The sequence below is a fragment of the Pongo pygmaeus genome, chromosome 13 (assembly GCF_028885625.2).
Source record: "Pongo pygmaeus isolate AG05252 chromosome 13, NHGRI_mPonPyg2-v2.0_pri, whole genome shotgun sequence".
NCBI lineage: Eukaryota > Metazoa > Chordata > Mammalia > Primates > Hominidae > Pongo > Pongo pygmaeus.
Genome location: NC_072386.2, coordinates 38161263 through 38180253, shown reverse-complemented (window position 1 = coordinate 38180253; position 18991 = coordinate 38161263). Strand labels below are relative to the sequence as shown.

Genomic DNA, 18991 nt, shown 5'->3' with positions numbered 1-18991 from the left:
ACTTTGGGAGGCCGAGACAGGTGGATCACTTCAGGCCAGGAGTTCAAGGCCAGCCTGGGCAACATAGCACAACTCCGTCTCTACTGAAAATACAAAAAATTAGCCAGGCTTGGTGGTATACGCCTGTAATCCCGGCTACTCGGGAGGGTGAGGCATGAGAGTTGCTTGAACCCGGGAGACAGAGGTTGCAATGAGCTAAGACTGCACCATTGCACTCCAGCCTGGCCTACAGAGTGATACTCTTTCTAAAAGAAAAAAAATAGCAGAGATAAGACATACATGAAGGGATAATTAGTGAAGTGGAAGATAGGTTACCTTAAATGTGGTACATACAAATGTAAAACATAAAAGGAGTTTAAAAATGTAGCAGATAGAACTAGAAGGTCTAATAGACGTTTAATGAGTTACTGAAGGAGAGACTAGAAAAGGACAAGGCTACATCCTGAGAGCTAATGGTTGAGAGTTTTCCAAGGTTGATGGAAAAATTGAGTCTTCAGATTAAAGATGTACTCTGAATCTGCAGCAGAGAAAAATAAACAAATAAGTAAATAAATAAATAAATAATCCTACCTCTTTTTTTTTGAGACGGAATGTCACTCTTGTTGCCCAGGCCAGAGTGCAGTGGCGCGATCTCGGCTCACTGCAACCTCCACCTCCGAGGTTCAAGTGATTTTCCTGCCTCAACCTCTTAAGCAGTGGGATTACAGGTGTGCATCACCACACCCAGCTAATTTTGTATTTTTTTTTAGTAGAGACAGGATTTCACCCTGTTGGTCAGGCTGGTCTCAAACTCCTGACCTAAAGTGATCCACCTGCCTCAGCCTCCCAAAGTCCTGGGATTATACAGGTATGAGGCACCATGTCTGGCCTATCCCACCTCTTATTATATCATGGTGCTATCATGGAACACCAGAGACAAAACAACTGGAGGGAAAAGATATTTATTGTCTCATGTAAAACATATATTGTATATAACAGTAATAATGACATAAACTGATTTATAAAGAAGAGAAGGCAAAAATAAACAATATTCAGAATAAAAAGCTGATAGCAGTAGAAATTTAAAAATTGAAAACTTTCTTTTGAGATGAAGCCTTGCTCTTGTCCCCCAGGCTGGAGTGCAATGGCACAATCTGGGCTCACTGCAACCTCCGCCTCCCGGGTTCAAGCGATTCTCCTGCCTTGGCCCCCTGAGTAGCTGGGAGTACAGGCACCTGCCACCACACCCGGCTAATTTTTGTATTTTTAGTTGAGATGGGGTTTCACAATGTTGGCCAGGCTGGTCTCGAACTCCTGACCTCAGGTGATCCACCCGCCTCAGCCTCCCAAAGTGCTGGGATTACAGGTGTGAGCCAACGTGCCCAGCAGAAATTGAAAACTTTCTAAGGAAATTTAATAGGCGATTTTATTGAAAAATACATAATCTGAACTGACTCACGTGGATGAAACAAAATACATCTGTGACCTCATTCTACAGGTACAGGCTACACCTTTATAACTACTGTGATAAAGATAATATATGTAAAGTATCCAGCATAGTGCCTGGAACATAGAAAATACTGAGTGAAGGTCAATATTAACTTGATTGCCCACTACTAACTTGTTAGCTTAATAGTCATTTACAATTTCTCCTGCTGAAAGTAGTAAATATAACTGAAAATTTTAAGATCTTCAAACATTAGTTACCTAATATACTTTGACAGTAGAGAACAATAAAGTCTCATTTGAGATGTGGGTACTAGGTCATCTGCTTGGCTTATTCATTGTTTAGGGGATATTGACATGTAAGCATTGAGGTGTGTAAAATTTATGTTTATGCATTTGTCATTGCTTGTTAAAAACTTTGAGATCACTTTGAAATAATTATATCTGGGAATATTGTGTGTATAAAGGTAAGGGTTATATATAATGAAAAAACAGTTGGCAAAATTTATAAAATACAGAAGTAAGGATTGATTATTGGGAGAAGGGGATGAGTTAAAAACTTTGAGATCACTTTGAAATAATTGTATCTGGGAATGTTGTGTGTGTAAAGGCAAGGGTTCCTGTGATATATATAATGACTAAACAGTTGGCAAGATTTATAAAATATGGAGGTAAGGATTGATTGTTGGGAGAAGGGGATGGGTATAGTGATAGAATTTCTTTGCAGTGTTTTAAGGAATGGGCAGATCAGAGGAAGTACCAAGGCTAAACAAAATACACAAAAGCACAAAATTATGAACTAGTCTATATGCCTGGCAGCTCTGTATTGTTGAATAGCAACAGCAGGTACTGTGAGGAATTGAGAGCTTCATGCCACTTATACGGACTGTGGCATTTTACCTGTAATGGGGAACTTTTGAAGGATCAGATATTACCTCTGAAGGACTGTTTCTTCAGTGTATTTTTCACTAAAATACTTTCTCTTCTGACTTGAGACCAGTTAGGGCTTCAGTAGTTGCTTTGATATGTGGTAAGTGGAAGTGGAATTGAACATGACTTCGAAGTTTCTAGCTTGAAAATTGTGTAGCATAACTGAGTAAGATTAGGAATATTGGATGAAGTGTTTAGATAATGAGTTCACTTTTGAAAATATTGGTTTGAGACGCCTGTATGACATCTAGGTGGAGATTATTGAGTAGTCATTTTGAAAATAGGAGTCTGAGGTTCAGGGGAGAGGTCAGGTAGACCTAGAGATAAAGACTTGTGTTTTGTTAGTATCATGATTATAGTTAAAACCATGAGAGAATGAAATGTTCCAAACAGAAGTGTGAAGTTAGAACCTTAGGGAATGCTAGTATTTAAATGATGGGCGACGTAACTGGATCTAGTATAGGAAAGAGAGAAGTAGCCAGAAAACAAAGAGAAATTTGTACTGTCAAAGACAGCAAAGGAATAAAGAGTTTCAAGACAGAGGAGTGTCAGCTCTATCTTGTGTCATACGAGGCAAGGGTGTGGAGGAATTGAACCTGTCAACATTGCTGATGAGAAAGTCAAATGCTGCTGCTGTGGAAAATGGTTTGGCAGCTCCTCCAAAAGTTAAACTTAGAATTACCATACGATCGAGCAGTTTCATGCCTAGGCATATACCTAAAATAATTGAAAGCAGAGACTCAAACAGATACTTGTATGCCAGAGTTTGTAGCAGGGTTATTCACGATAGGCAGAAGGTGGAAACAACCCAAACATGCATCAACGTATGAATGGATACACAAAATATGGTGTATATATATATATATGATGGAATTATGATTTATTCCTTAACAAGGAATGAAATTCAGGTATGTGCTACAATATAGGTGAATCTTAAAAACATTATTCTAAGTGAAATAAGCCAGACACAAAAGCATAAATTTTGTATGATTCCTCTTATAGGAGGTACCTAGAATAGCTACCCTTATAGAGAGAGAAAGTACAATAGAGATTACCAGGGACTTGGATTGAGGGCAAGAGAATGGGAAGTTACCGTTTAAGGGTTACAGATCTTTTGTTTGGGGTAATGAAAAAAGTTCTGGAAATGAATAGTGCTACTGGGTGCACTGCATTGTGATGGTACTTAATACCAGTGAATTGTACACTTGAAAATGGTTGGAAGTGGTACGTTTTATGTTATGTATATTTTACCCCAATTTAAAAAAAATCACAGGCCGGGTGCAGTGGCTCACGCCTATAATCCCAGCAGTTTGGGAGGCCAAGGCGGGTGGATCACCAGGTCAGGAGATAAAGACCATCCTGGCTAACACAGTGAAACCTCGTCTCTACCAAAAATAGAAAAAATTAGGCCGGGCGCAGTGGCGCACGCCTGTAATCCCAGCACTTTGGAAGGCTGAGGTGGGCGGATCATGAGGTCAGGAGATCGAGACCATCCTGGATAACATGGTGAAACCCTGTCTCTACTAAAAATACAAAAAATTAGCTGTGTGTGGTGGCGGGCGCATATAGTCCCAGTTACTTGGGAGGCTGAGTCAGGAGAATGGCGTGAACCCAGGAGGTGGAGCTTGCAGTGAGCCGAGATCGCGCCACTGCACTCCAGCCTGGGTGACAGAGCAACACTCCATCTCAAAAAAAAAAGGAAAAAAAAAAATTAGCCAGGTGTGGTGGCGCACGCCTGTAATGCCAGCTACTCGGGAGGCTGAAGCAGGAGAATCACTTGAACCTGGGAGGCGGAGGTTGCAGTGAGCTGAGATTGCGCTATTGCACTCCAGCCTGGCCAACAGAGTGAGACTCCATCTCAAAAAAAAAAAAAAAGAAAAATCACACAAAAAACTAAGTTGAGTGAGATCATTAGAGTTCATTCTCTAATGCTTAAGTTGTAAGAGGTTACCATCCATTTTTGTATAAGATACATAGTTGAATGTATAAAATTGCAGTGGAAAAAATCTTGAGGGATTTATATCAAAATCTGGTTATCTCTGGGACAGAAATTTGGGTGAGATTTTTTTTCATAATTTATCTGTATACGTGTACTCCAAGCAAATATTTCTTATGTAATAAGAGAAAAAGAGAAGTTAATTTTTTCAAACAAACTCAAATCTTATAACAGAATTCTCTTACTCTTTAGGTATATGGAGCTGCCATTCAGTTTTATGAACCTTACTCTCGGGAACTTCTATCAGAGAAACAGCTTATGCACCTGGGCTTGTTGACGCCTGTGGAGAGAAAAATGGTCTCCAAATCCATCAATACAAACAAATGCATTTGTTTACTCTCACACTGGCCTTTTTTTGAAGCTTTTAGGAAATTTCTTATGTTTATCTACAAACTTTCTGTGTCTGGACCACATCCTCTTCCCATTGAAAAGTATGTATAATGATTAGAAAGATGGCTGGTGGAAAACTGGGTATATAAATATATACATTTGATTGTGTAACTTTTAGCAGCAAAGTTGGAAGGGAAGGAAGGCTGCATTTACTCAACTTTTTTTTTTTTTTTTTTTTGAGACGGAGTGTCGCTCTGTCACCCAGGCTGGAGTGCAGTGGCGTGATCTCGGCTCACTGCAACCTCCACCTCCTGGGTCCATGCAGTTCTCTGTGTCAGCCTCCCGAGTAGCTGGGATTACAGGCACCTGCCACCACGCCTGGCTAATTTTTGTAGAGACGAGGTTTCACCATCTTGGCCAGGCTGGTCTTGAGCCCCTGACCTCATGATCCACCTGCCTCAGCCTCCCAAAGTGCTGGGATTACAGGCATGAGCCACTAACTTTTTACTTACTCCCTTCTTCACCTGAATCATTGACTGTGAGCTTAAAATTGGATAGTAGTGGTAAGGTTGGCCAAATAATAATCCTTTGAGAATTCAGCTGAAGAAGTAACTCATATAAATTATATTGTGAGTGTTCTTCTTCCTATTTATTCTTTAATAACCAAGAGACAAATAGTTACTGCTGCACACACACCCACCCATACAAGTGGCCATTCCAAATTCTAACCGTAATACCTCTCTAAAGTGATGTAAAAATTAGTAAGAATGAGTTAATTGATGTTAAAAGTGAAGTTTTGGTTTTAGCATTGACAGAATTCTTTGAGCTTTCTCTTTAATTTGTAATTCTTTCTGTCATGCAATCTTTCCTAAGAAAGAAAAATGTATGTTGAGCTACTCTTTTTTAAAGGATCTTTTCTGATTTCTAGTGGCACATTGACTTCTGTTTATGATAGTTTATAATTTATCCTGCTAACAAACTAAAAAGTGTCAAGAGCTTTCTGTAATGTCTTCAAGTATGTGTAAACGTAGATGTTTCTTACAATTTCAGAACTTTTACATTATAGCAGAAAGAATGTCAGTGAAACATACTAGTTTAGTGGATAAGGTAGGGATAATTATGTGAGAGTTTAAAAATAATGCTGTCCAAAAATCAACTTTAAAAGAGTAAAGTACTGTGCATAAACTCATCATAATTTGATATTGAAATATGGTTGCAACTTTCATTTTAAAGTTTTTTGAAGTAAAATGTAACGTTAGTGTCAAGTTAGCAACCTTTTGAAAAATCAAGATTCTATGAATAGCTTGTGAAAATAAAATCAATGTATATAATCAATATTTTTTTCAGTTGAAGTAATATGTTGCGTTTTTATGGCTCCTAAGAGCTCCAAACTTTGGAGAAACTTAAGAAGCAATTTTTATAGGTGCAGAAATAGAATGGGTAGGTGGTTCATCCAATGTTAGAGTAGTAAATCTGGGATTAAATTGAATTTTAGTGTAAATTCATTATAGCACAGTTAGTTGCTCCCTGTACTGGCACGGATAACCAGGGCTATAAAAATTCACTTCTTTCATGAAAACTATTTTTATGTTATTTTTATTTGTTGGGTAATGATAGGGGATATAAATAGACTTTAAGTCAGGAAATACATTGTGTATTTCAGAAGTTTAATGGGCATGGATAAATTCATTTACGTGAAGCAAATTTACTTACTTAGCCTACATTTTAGATAAATGGCCATGTCATATCTGGGATGATATATAGTGATATTTAATATTTGTTAAAACCTGTGATGCATTTTAGAAAAGTAATTATTATATTTATTTCAAATTTTTTTTCTAGGCACATTTCACATTTTATGCAAAACATCCCTTTTCCTTCACCACAAAGACCGAGAATCCTTGTCCAGGTAATCAAAAGAGAGTATATTTGGGGAGAACTTTGCATATGCTCACCTGAGTCATTGCAGAGTGGATTCTGTATACCTTTGGGTTTGAGGTGGAGCAATATACATTCGTAAAGTCCTTGGATTTTCTGTGCTTTGTAGCTTTACTGAACATCCTTTCTTACTGGGTTTTGGATTTGAGTGTACTGAATTGGAATAATTATAACCCTTGGTTCATAACATTTTCATTTTTGGCCCATGCATGGCCTTTATGTAGCTAATTTTAATAACATAAAACCCAGATTATGTTTGGGCATGTTTTTAATATCAGATTCTCTAATAAATATTAAATATAAAATGAGCAATGGTTGGAGGAGGTTAATTTAAACAAGGTCTATATAGTACTGTGCTAAAGGACCAGTTTCTTTTTATTTTCAGTAAGTAGCAGACGTAGGTAGGTGTACAGCTTGTGACATATGCAACATGAACAGGTCTATACCCTCTCTATAATAATAGTTCCACTGATCACATGCTTGGATATGGGAGAGAGGTCAGATTGTCATAAAAGTTGCTTAATGGTTTGCTCTTCATTTATATACTGTATCTTTCTGGACCATAACAATTAACTTACTGACATACTTAACATACTTTGAGTAGCACTGATCTATAGAGGGAAGCCATTTAAAAGTTTTTCTAAGACATTCTTAACATTATGTATGGTGGGATTAAGTCAGATATTGTTGATCCTGAATGTTATTTCAGTTCCGCAAGTATTTACGTGCCAAGCAACTGCCAAGTGCCTACAGTCTGTTAAGTAAATGAATTTGAAGCTTTTCAGAAGCAGTAATTCCATAAATTTTAAATAATTGTACTTTAACCAATTAAGTGAATCAAAATTCAGTCAAATTAACCATTTAATGAAAAAGAACTAGTGTAACACTTCTGAGTAAATACAGCTATCATTTTATATTTTAGTACCTGTTTCCAAAAGTGTGTTTGCATATTAAATTATTAATGTTTTCAATATTACCTTTGATCTAAATATATAGATTTCAAAAGTAGTTTTGAAACTTATCTCTTGGTTTGGTTAATTTATCTTGTTTTTTTTTTTTAAGCTGTCAGTCCATGATGCATTAATATTATCACAGCCAGTTTCTACACCTTTACCACTAAGGTAATTACTGGTATTTAAAATGATATATTTATTCAGTTGGGAGCAGAATGCTTTAAAATATTTTAGTGATTAGTATATTATTAATATATTAGTGATTGTTATTTTACAATTAACTTTATTAGTTAAAACTAGGCAAAAATAGCCTTAATATTTCTGACTTTGGTAACTGGATGGATGGTGGGGCTATTTTATAAATGGGAACAATTAAGAGAGTTGCAAGATTGGATGTAGAGGATACTTTTCTTTTCTTCTCGTCTCCCCTTCCCATATCCAGTTCATAACTAAAGGTTTGAGGTGAGCTGATTTTAACCTTTTAAATGTCTCGAATCCATTTACTTCTTTTCATCTGCATCATAGTAGGCTTCCTTGATGTCTTACCAGACTACTTCACTATTAGCCTCTTAATTGGTACCTTTTTACTCATCTTCCTTCAGTTCTTTATCCACCCTGTATCCAGTGTGTCCTTTTGAAAATGCAAATATAATAGTATATTTCAATTTCTGCCTAATCTGTTGCTGTTTTCATCCTTTCCCTTACTATGCTTTAGTCACAATAGATTTATTTCAATTTCTTGGCTATGACAACAGCTTTTTCTTGCCCCAGGGCCCTTGCATATATTGTCTGTCACCCCTTCACTCCCATCCTTGTCTCCATTCTTCTGAGCTCAACTCAAATGGCTGTTCAGGAAAATCTTTCTTGATAAATGCCTTTTATTACCAGAGGATAAGTTTAAATCACCCCATTATCTATCTTATTAAATTTGCTACTTTTCATTGATAAATAAGTAAAGACTAGAACACGAGACTCTCAATCTGTTAATATTTAAGAAACAATTTAATAAGCAAATCTTAACATGTTTTAGCAAAATAGTTCACAATGATCTATTTTTCTCTTTTTTTTTTTTCCTAGTGGAGCCAACTTCAGCACCTTGCTAATGAATCTGGGTCCTGAGAATTGTGCAACACTGCTGCTCTTTGTTTTACTTGAGAGTAAAATTCTGCTGCATTCTCTTAGGCCAGCTGTCTTGACTGGGGTAGCTGAAGCTGTTGTAGCTGTAAGTATAGAATTTTCCTTTTAGTACAAAATTACTGACATAATTTTTACTCCAAAGGGAAATTTCCTTCAAAAACAGCAACTTTGTAAACAACAACAAATTTAAAAAAAGCAACTTTGAAAAATTACCAGCCCAGTAAAAGTTGAATATAATCTGCTGGCAAAGAGAAGTAGGAGATATAAAGAAAACAAAGGTGATTTCTATTTTAGGAAAAACGTCAATTTCCAGTTTTTCATATTTTTGAGTTCTTCCCAGAGTAAAAACTATATGATTATATAATAAAACCTGAGAATGAAGCTGGTTGTATTGAGAGGCTCTGGCCAATTTCAGCTGTTCTAAAATTATGCAAATGATTACACAGTTAATGTCTCCCTATTTTAACTTTTAATAATTGTGAATCAGTAATATACAGGAAATTCTAAGTGATTGTGAAACAGGATAATATACAGAGGCTTAGCTCTTGTGTAAAGCATAAATAAAATTAAATTGTTAAATTGTTAAAAAATTAAAGTTGTTCCCTGCTTAAAACCCTTTGGCTTCCCATTGCACTTAGAATGAAGTCTGATTGACAGGGTGGTGGCTCACACCTGTAATCCCAGCAATTTGGGAGGCTGAGGTGGGCGGATCACGTGAGGTCAGGAGTTCGAAACCAGCCTGACCAATATGGAGAAACCCCTCTCTACTAAAAATACAAAGTTAGCCGGGCGTGGTGGCACATGCCTATAATCCCAGCTACTCAGGAGGCTGAGGCAGGAGAATTGCTTGAACCCAGGAGGTGGAGGTTATGGTGAGCTGAGATCATACCATTGCACTCTAGCCTGGGCAACTAGAGTGAAACTCTGTCTCAAAAAAAAAAAAAAAAAAAAGAATGAAGTCTGATTGTATAGGGCTTTATAGGCCATTGTATAGAACTTTAGATGTTCCTCTTCTCCGACCCTATCACCCATTAGTTGTTTAATTTAAAATAGCTGACTCTCTTCTCTTCCCTTCCCCATTTTAAGAATGTAAGTCTCCTGGGAGTAAGGACCTAATCTCTTGTTTACTCCTGTATTTTCAGCACTTGTTACAGTTGCCTAGCACAGAATAGGCCCTCAGTAAATACTTGTTAAAACAACAAATGGGGTATGTCTCCAAGATCTTAATCTGGTTGGAGAAGTGCTGTTAGGACTGAAAACAATAGTAACCGTATAGACAGCTTCCAGGAGGATCCTCATTAGGTGTTACTTTTCCAAGTCATCACAGTTGTGTGTGAAAGCAAAAGTTGTTAGAATATGAAAATATTTGTTAATAAACTGACCAGTTCTAGAAAGTTCCCACCCAGGCCAGGCACAGTGGCTCACGCCTGTAATCCCAGCACTTTGGGAGGCCAAGGCAGGCAGATCACGAGGTCAAGAGATCGAGACCATCCTGGCCAACATGGTGAAACTCCATTTCTACTGAAAATACAAAAATTAGCTGGGCGTGGTGGTGCACGCCTGTAGTCCCAGCTACTCGGGAGGCAGGAAAATCGCTTAAACCCAGGAGGCGGAGGTTGCTATGAGCTGAGATTGCGCCACTGCACTCCAGCCTGGAGACAGAGCAAGAGTCCGTCTCAAAAAAAAAAAAAAGTTTCCACCCAAATATTCCTTACTAAAACAGTGTTTATTCAAGCCCATTTGTCAGAATCGTGGTGGCCAAGTCTTTTGATGGATTTCGGTAGTATGGTGCAAGAACAGCTGAAAAAAGTGCTACATGGAATTGGTAATCATATGAAAAATGCCAGAGTATATGAGGTTTATGCAACTGATGTTGGAGAGCTGTCTGAATTGCATGCAAAATTATTTATAAGTCATGATTTGGTAGTTACGCCAGTTACCGTTTGAAGAAGAGAACATTGAAAAGAATGGTTACAAAACAAATGCATCAAAAGGAGGATGATTTAAATATCAAAGAATATCAAAGAATTAAGGGAGACCCATAGCAAAGATTGATGAAATGTACAAGTGCTTTATAAAAAGTGACCCTATAGTGTTGCAAAAGGCAAAGGTGAAGAGAAGGATATCATATTTTGCTAGCATATAGCTTTTTTTCTAAGGTTTCTTAGGTAGTTGGAGGTGTAACATACCTTGTGTTGAAAAGGAGATAATTGTCACTCAAGGAAATCTGAAGTCCTTGCAGGGTCCTTTGTGAGTGATAGTTGCAGGTGTAACATACCTTTTGTTGAATAGAAGATAATTGTCACTCAAAGAAATCTGAAGTCCTTACAGGGTCCTTTGTGAGTGATAGTTGCAGGTGTAACATACCTTTTGTTGAATAGAAGATAATTGTCACTCAAAGAAATCTGAAGTCCTTGCAGGGTCCTTTGTGAGTGGCTCTGCCCCTCAGCAATCTGATCTTATTTTCCACTACTCTTCCTCTTGCTCACTCTTCTCCAGCATTCTGGCCTTACTGTCCCAGGAGCATTAGGCATTCCCCATACCTTAAGGCCTTTGCCCTAGCTGTTCCTTCTCATTGAAGCACTCTTCTCTTATATATCCCCTTGGCTAAATCTCTCACCTTCTTCAGGTTTCAGCTCTGTTGTCACTTTATTAATGAGTCCTGTCCTGTTTGTCCTAATACAACCTGCTTTTCCTCTCTCCTGCTCTGAACTCTAATGTCCTTCGCTTGGCTTTACTTTTCCTTTTTTTTTTCATAGCACTTATCACTTTCTGACATATAGGTTGAGTATCCCTTGTCTAAAATGCTTGGAAAGAAGTGCTTTGGATTTAGGACTTTTTTGGATTTTGGCATGTTTGCAGAATACGCACTGGTTGAACATCCCTAATCTAAAAATCTGAAGTCCTAAATGCTTCTATGAGCAATTTCTTTTCTGTGTCATGTTGGTGCTCAAAAAGTGTTGGATTTTGCAGCACTTTGGATTTTGGATTTTCAGGTTAGGGATGCTCAACCTGTGGTATAATATTTTATTCCTTATGTTTTTCATTTATTTTCTCTCTTCCTGCTAGACAAGGTGTTTGCAAATCATGGCCGAATCCTGCCTACCAAATCCTGCCTGCCACTTGTTTCTATAAAGTTTTATTGGAACATAGGCCATTTATTCATATATTGCCTATGATTGCTTTCATGCATGACAGCAGAGTTAAATGGTTGTGACAGAGACAATATGGCTCACAAGGCCTAAAATATGTACTGTCTTTTACAGAAAAAGTTGCTGACTCTTATCCTAAACTATAAACCTCATGAGGAGAGTGATCTCTTTCATTTATTGTTAAGCTCTCATTATGTAGAACAGTGATTGGTACATAGCAGGTGCCCAAATATTAAGTAAATAAATGTTTGAAGACAAAATTCCAGTCCTGAATAACCCTCTGTAATAGCTGGCAGAGGTAGTAAGCGTTATAGGCATTTCTTTGGGGTGAGTGATGACGGATAAGGGTGATAATTGAACTAGACCTTAAAAGATAACAGGGATTTTTATAGTAGAAGAAAAAAATTACCATCAGTAAAATTTTAGTACTAGCTAATTATTAAAATTTTTTTTATAAAATGTATTCATTTATTTAATTTTTTTTATGGAGATGAGGGTCTCACTCTGTTGTCCAGGCTGACCTTGAACTCCTGGCGTCAAACAGTCCTCCTGCCTCAGCCTCCCAAAGTGTTGAGAATCACTGCATTTGGCCTTAACATGTTTTAGTCTTTTTTAAAAAACATCAAAACCTGTCTTTAAAAAAAAAAAAAAAAAACTCACACAAATGATGCAATTGAAGTAAAGCTTTGTAAAGGAAAATGGGTAAAGATTCTTGAGGAATTTTTTTTTCTCTTTTTTCTTTTTCTATCTCATCATGTCTAGATAGAGGAATATTTTATATTGATTTTTTTTTTTTTTTTTGATACAGAGTCTTGCTCTGTTGCCCAGGCTGGAGTGCAGTGGTGCAAACTCGGCTCACTGCAACCTCCGCCTCCCGGGTTCAAGCGATTCTCCTGCCCCAGCCTCCCGAGTAGCTGGGATTACGGACATGCACCACCACACTCAGCTAATTTTTGTGTTTTAGTAGAGACATGGTTTCTACATGTTGGCCAGGCTGGTCTCAAACTTCTGACCACAAGTGATCCATTCACCTCAGCCTCCCAAAGTGCTGGGATTACAGATGTGAGCCACCGTGCCCAGCCAATTGACAGTATTTTTAAGATGTCAAACATCACTGATGTTTATTTGAAGAGTTATGAATTTTTTTTTGTTGAGATGGAGTCTCACTCTGTCGCCCGGGCTGGAGTGCAGTGGCGCAGTCTCTGCTCACCGCAAGCTCCGCCTCCCAGGTTCACACCATTCTCCTGCCTCAGCCTCCTGAGTAGCTGAGACTATAGGCGCCCACCACCATGGCTGGCTAATGTTTTGTACTTTTTTTTTTTTTTTTTTTTAGTAGAGACGGAGTTTCACCTTGTTAGCCAGGATGGTCTCGATCTCCTGACCTTGTGATCCGCCCGCCTCGGCCTCCCAAAGTGCTGGGATTACAGGCGTGAGCCACTGCGCCCGGCCATGAATTTTTTTTTGTTGAGCTCTTTAATTATTAGCATTCCCTAGAAAATAATTAGTTTTTTTTTTTTTTAATCCTGGATACTTTTAGTTGGATTTTGATCTGAGGTAATTTTGAGAATTAATAGGTGAATGAAATGTTTAAGAGTTAAAGATAATAAGTTTGTTTTATGATATTTGGGGCCATTTTATCTTATTTTGATTCTTTCCATAAAATTGGAATGTGCGCTTTGTATAGATACTAGAAGAATTAACATGCAAAAAGCTGTTAGTATTTTTATTGTGCTTATGATCATCGTCGTGGCTTGAAAATTTTAATTACATTTGTTCTTATTATTGCTTCGTAGTATTTTATAGTCATTTAGTTTTGGAATGAAGTTTAAGGTAAACAAAACAGACTTAACTGCTTTTCAGTGGTCCCTTTTCAGTAATACTAGTTATTTATATGTTTTTTATTGCAAATTTAAAATTTGGTTAATTTTTAAAACTTTTTCCCCAGATGATCTTTCCATTTCAGTGGCAATGCCCATATATTCCCCTTTGTCCTCTTTCACTGGCTGCAGTGCTTAGTGCACCTTTACCATTTATAGTTGGAGTTGACTCAAGATATTTTGATCTTCATGACCCACCACAAGATGTTGTTTGCATTGACTTGGATACGAACATGTTATATGTGTAAGTTGATTCATTTTATATTGTCTCCCATTTATATTTTTCACTATGTAGAGTTACAGTTCTTTGAAAGCATCTAGAAATACGCTATTTTTGGTAGTTGTTAAATCTTCGTCTTAAATACAGCAGCTCTCAACCAGGGCAATCTGGGAATGCTGTGTGATTTGGAAAAAAAAATGTTCAGTATTATAATAGTTTATATTTGGGTAACAATATTAAATGTAAGCAGGAGATATTTATGTTTATCAGAAGAGACTATGAGTTGGAAAAGTAATGGTTAAACACTGCTTTCAGAGCTCAAGAGATGGTATGCTTTCTAGGTTTAATTCAAAATCCATATGTAAGTAAAATGGGTTTACCCATTGGAGATAAAGTTTAGTTACAGTATAGGGTGATATTATACCATTTGCTTAGTTGTCGGGATTTGAATTTTATAAGGATCTGTTGTTTACTGCATAGAAATTTATATTAAAAATCAGTGATAGTTTGTGTTTGCTGGAGGTGATAATTAAGTACAGCAGTGGTACAGCTGAGGGTTCAGAGAGTAGCAAACTACATTAATAAGAGAAATCGTTCTGGATGGATGTTTAAGGGTTACCCCTTCCCCACCAAAAGTGGGAAAGGACAGTTAAGTATTAAAAATTTTCTTATGTTGGTGCCAACTTCCAGGCTGTAGAACGCTTTACTGTTTGAGATTGGTAGAAAATGAATAGAGAAATATTTTGGGTGAGGCCTGAATAGTTCCAACAGTAGAATTCGTTGGGAAAATATTTTTATGTGAACCAAAAAAATAACCTAAGGAAGGAAGAAAACATTTGCTATAACTTAAAATATAATTTTGACATGGGTCTACCATTGTATTTTGAAACTGTACAGCTGTAGTAACTCCTTATGTATATTTAGATTTACTTACTGCTTGAAAGTAATGAACAACTTGCATGAATTAGTTTTTTGTAGCACACATTTTATTGTTTATAGGCTACTCTCCCTGAAAAACAATTATTTCAGGAATGTATTCATTGTGGTGCTTTTAGAAATGATTATTTGTGAAGTGAATACTCAGATTTTTTACCTTATTTTGTTTTTATTCTGAATAAAATAATATGGAGATTCTTAATTTTGCCCAGTTTTGAGTAACCTTTATAAAACTTCTGGTAATCAAAACATTATTTTCTAAAATAAATGTGAAGTGTTTGCTCAATTGTATTTATTTATTTATTTATTTATTTATTTATTTATTTTGAGACAGAGTCTCACTCTGTTGCCCAGGTGACAGAGTTGCAGTGGTGCAATCTTGACTCTGCAATCTCCGCCTCGTGGGATCAAGTGATTCTCCTGCCTCAGCCTTCCCCCAGTAGCTGGAATTACAGGCGCGTGCCACCACACCTGGCTAATTTTTTTGTATTTTTAGTAGAGATGAGGTTTTACCATGTTGGTCTTGAACTGCTGACCTCAGGTGATCCACCCACCTTGGCCTCCCAAAGTGCTGGGATTACAGACATGAGCCACCGTGCCCAGCCTGCTCAATTGTGTTTAAAGAATTATAAAATGTGCCCAGGTGTAGTGTCTTACACTTGTAATCTCAGTACTTTTGGAGGCTGAGGCAGGAGGATCACTTGAGCCCAGGAGTTTAAGGCCAGCCTGGGCAACTTGGTGAGACTCCATCTACGTAAGATAAAAAATTAGCCAGGAGTGGTGGTGCGTGCCCGTAGTCCCAGCTACACAGGCAGCTGAGGAGGAAAGATCACTTTAGTCCAGGAGGTCAAGGCTACAGTGAGCCATGTTGACCCCACTGCACTGCAGCCTGGGTAACAGAGCAAGACTCTGTCTCAGAAAAAAAAAAAAAAGAAGAAATACCTCCAAATTATACAGAATAATGTAAATAACTTATATCTATTCACCACAACTTTATTAAGAAATAGGCCGGGCACGGTGGCTCATGCCTGTAATCCCAGCACTTTGGGAGGCCGAGGCAGATGGATCACCTGAGATCAGGAGTTCAAGACCACCCTGGCCAACATGATGAAACTCCATCTCTACTAAAAACACAAAAATTAGCCAGGCATGGTGGTGGGCACCTGTAATCCCAACTACTCGGGAGTCTGAGGCAAGAGAATTGCTTGAACCGAGGAGGTGGAGGTTGCAGTGAGCGGAGATCATGCCATTGCACTCAAGCCTGGGTGACAGAGCGAGACTCTGTCTCAAAAAAAAAAAAAAAAAAGAAAAGAAAAGAAAAAAAGAAAATATTAGCAATAAATCTGAAATCCCTAGATAGTCCTCCACAACCATATTTTGCTCCTGTCTCCCAGAGAAGAGCTCCAGATCCAACCATCATCTTGGATAAACTCCAAATCCAACCATCTCTTAGATTTGGAGTTTATCACATACATGTATTTTTAAAACATTTATTATATATGTATTAATCTAAATAAAATTTTGTTTTGCATACTTATAAATTTTTTTCTACTTGAATAGTTTTCTGTGAATTGCTTTTTTGCTCACCATTCTTTGTGAGATTCATCCAGTTCATTTTCAACAGTGATCAATGTTGATGGACATTTAGGTTGTATCTAGATCTTTGATGTTAGGAACAAGGCTGTTCTGATCATCGTATATCTTTCCTTGAGTATATGCTCGGGAATTCCTCTGAAGCATATACCTGGAAGCGCTAATGTTGCTTGGTAGGGAATAATGAGCATTTTCAACTTAATAGCTAATACCAGATTACTCTCCCAACTTTACTCTGTCCTCAGCAGATGAGAATTCTCTTTGTTTCATATCCTTCCCAACACTTGTGGTGACTTTTAAATTTTTTACCAATTTGATGGTAATGGTATTTCACTGTGGCTTTAATTCACATTTCCTTTATTAGTAGCAAATGGAGCATTTTCATATCTTTGTGCCCCTTGGTTTTCTTCTCCTGTGAATTGGATGTTCCTTTTGTTGGTACATTTTCCTGTTAGATTGTTTGTCTTTTTCTTTTGATTTGTAGAAATTGTATATATAATCTGGAATTAATTCTTGGTCTGCTGTATGCATTCCAAATAGCTTCTGCCGCAGTGTGACCTGTCATTCCATTCTGTTTTTGGTGTCTTTTGATAAACAGAGGCTTATCTTAATTTATCCAATTTATTAATTTCTCTTTATAGAGTACTGTTTTTGGTTCTTGTATATGAGATATTTTGCCTTGAGGCCATGAAATACTATCATGGTTATTTCTTAAGTTGTGAGGTTTGCCTCTCTCGTTTAGTTATTTGATTCAGCTAAACTTGATATGACATATCAGTTTCTACATTTGTATAAATATGTATCTGGGCTAATTCTTTTCCTTTGATTTGCTTCAATCTCTTGCCGGTATTATACTATCTTAATGGCTTTAAAATTAAGTTGTCTACAACATGAATGAACCTTGAAAACATTATGTTAAAAGACCTTATATTATGATTCAATTTATATGAAATGTCCAAAGCAGGCAAATCTCTAGAGGCAGAAAGTAGATTGATTAGTGATTGCCTTGGAATGAAGAGGATGGGAGTATTGGAAGCTAAGTGACTATGGGATTTCTTTTTGAGGTGATAAAAATATTCTAAAATTGCTTGTAGGCCGGGAGTGGTGGCTCACGCCTATAATCCCAGTACTTTGGGAGACTGAGACGGGTGGATCTCCTGAGGTCGGGAGTTTGAGACCAGCCTGACCAACATGGAGAAACCCCATCTCTACTAAAAAAAACAAAACTAGCCGGGCATGATGGCGCATGCCTGTAATCCCAGCTATTCGGGAGACTGAGGCAGGAGAATTGCTTGAACCCCGGAGGCAGAGGTCGCAGTGAGTTGAGATCGTGTCATTGCACTCCAGCCTGGGCATCAAGAGCAAAACTCCATCTCAAAAAAAAAAAAAAATTTGATTGTAGTGGTGGTTACACAGTTCCATGAATATGATAAAAACCATTGAATTGCACAGTTCAAATGCGTGAATTGTATGGTATATGAATTTATATCTTAATAAAACTGTTTTAAAAAGTCATGGTATGAGACCTTTTTTTTTGGCAATGTCCATGGCGAATCACCTTACTCCTGTTCTTTTTAAAAATTATTTTGACTCTATTTGGTCTTTTGTTTTTCCATATAAATTTTAATACCATCTTATTAAGCTCCACACAAAATTACATTGGGATTTTTGTTAAAATTTTTTTTTTTTACCTTTTAATTTTTTTTTAATTGACATAGTAATTGTATATATTTATGGGGTGCAGTGTGATGCTTTGGTGTATGTATACATCATGGAATGTTTACATCAAGCAGTTAATATATATTGTATTTATAGATTCGTTTGGAGGCAGATGATACCTTTTTGACACACGTTGAAAATATGCACAAGAAGTATGACCCATGAATGTGGTATTTCACTTCATTGGTCTTTTCAAAATTTTTTGGTAAACTTTGGGTTTTCTCCAGAAAGATAATTCACATCTTTTGTTAGACTTATTTATTCCTAAGTATCTTTCAGTTTTCATTGCTACTGTAAATGGTATTTTAAATTAGACTTTCTACTTGTTGCTAGGAAATGTAGTTGATTTTTATATAGTGGTCTTATATTAGCAACTTAGTTGAATTCTCTTATTTTAATTTGTATATTATCTTCAATTTTCTGCCTATAAACATCACATTTCTCTACTTACACTATCCTAATGTATTTTAAAATTTTTTATCTTAATTCTCCAGCTAGGATCGCTAGTGTAATGTTGAACAGAAGTAGTTATAGTTGGTATCTTGTCTTGTTTCTAATTTCAAAGGGGATACTTTGAGCAGTTTATCATAAAGTATGATTATTGGTATACAACAGGGATTGACATCCGGCCCAAAGCTTGTTTTTGTAAATAAAGTTTTATTGGAACACAGCCATGCTCATTCATTTACGTATGGCCTATGCCTGCTTTCATGATACAACAGCACATTTGAGTAGTTATGACAGAGACCGTATGGTCCTCAAAGCCTAAAATATTTACTGTGTGG

At 37.0% G+C, this 18991-nt stretch overlaps 1 protein-coding gene across 4 annotated transcripts in view; it reads left to right on the top strand.

Moving 5' to 3' along the window:
- Window positions 1–18991, top strand: part of DENND4C (DENN domain containing 4C) — a 140646-nt gene that overhangs the window by 57845 nt on the left and 63810 nt on the right. For 3 of the 4 annotated variants that reach the window (XM_054502081.2, XM_054502083.2, XM_054502082.1), the window contains 5 exons: window positions 4544–4782; window positions 6524–6590; window positions 7682–7740; window positions 8650–8794; window positions 13807–13982. In XM_054502081.2, the coding sequence (XP_054358056.1) occupies window positions 4544–4782; window positions 6524–6590; window positions 7682–7740; window positions 8650–8794; window positions 13807–13982 (686 nt within the window). The remainder of the gene's footprint in view (window positions 1–4543; window positions 4783–6523; window positions 6591–7681; window positions 7741–8649; window positions 8795–13806; window positions 13983–18991) is intronic. The other variant, XM_054502086.2, reaches the window with a different exon arrangement.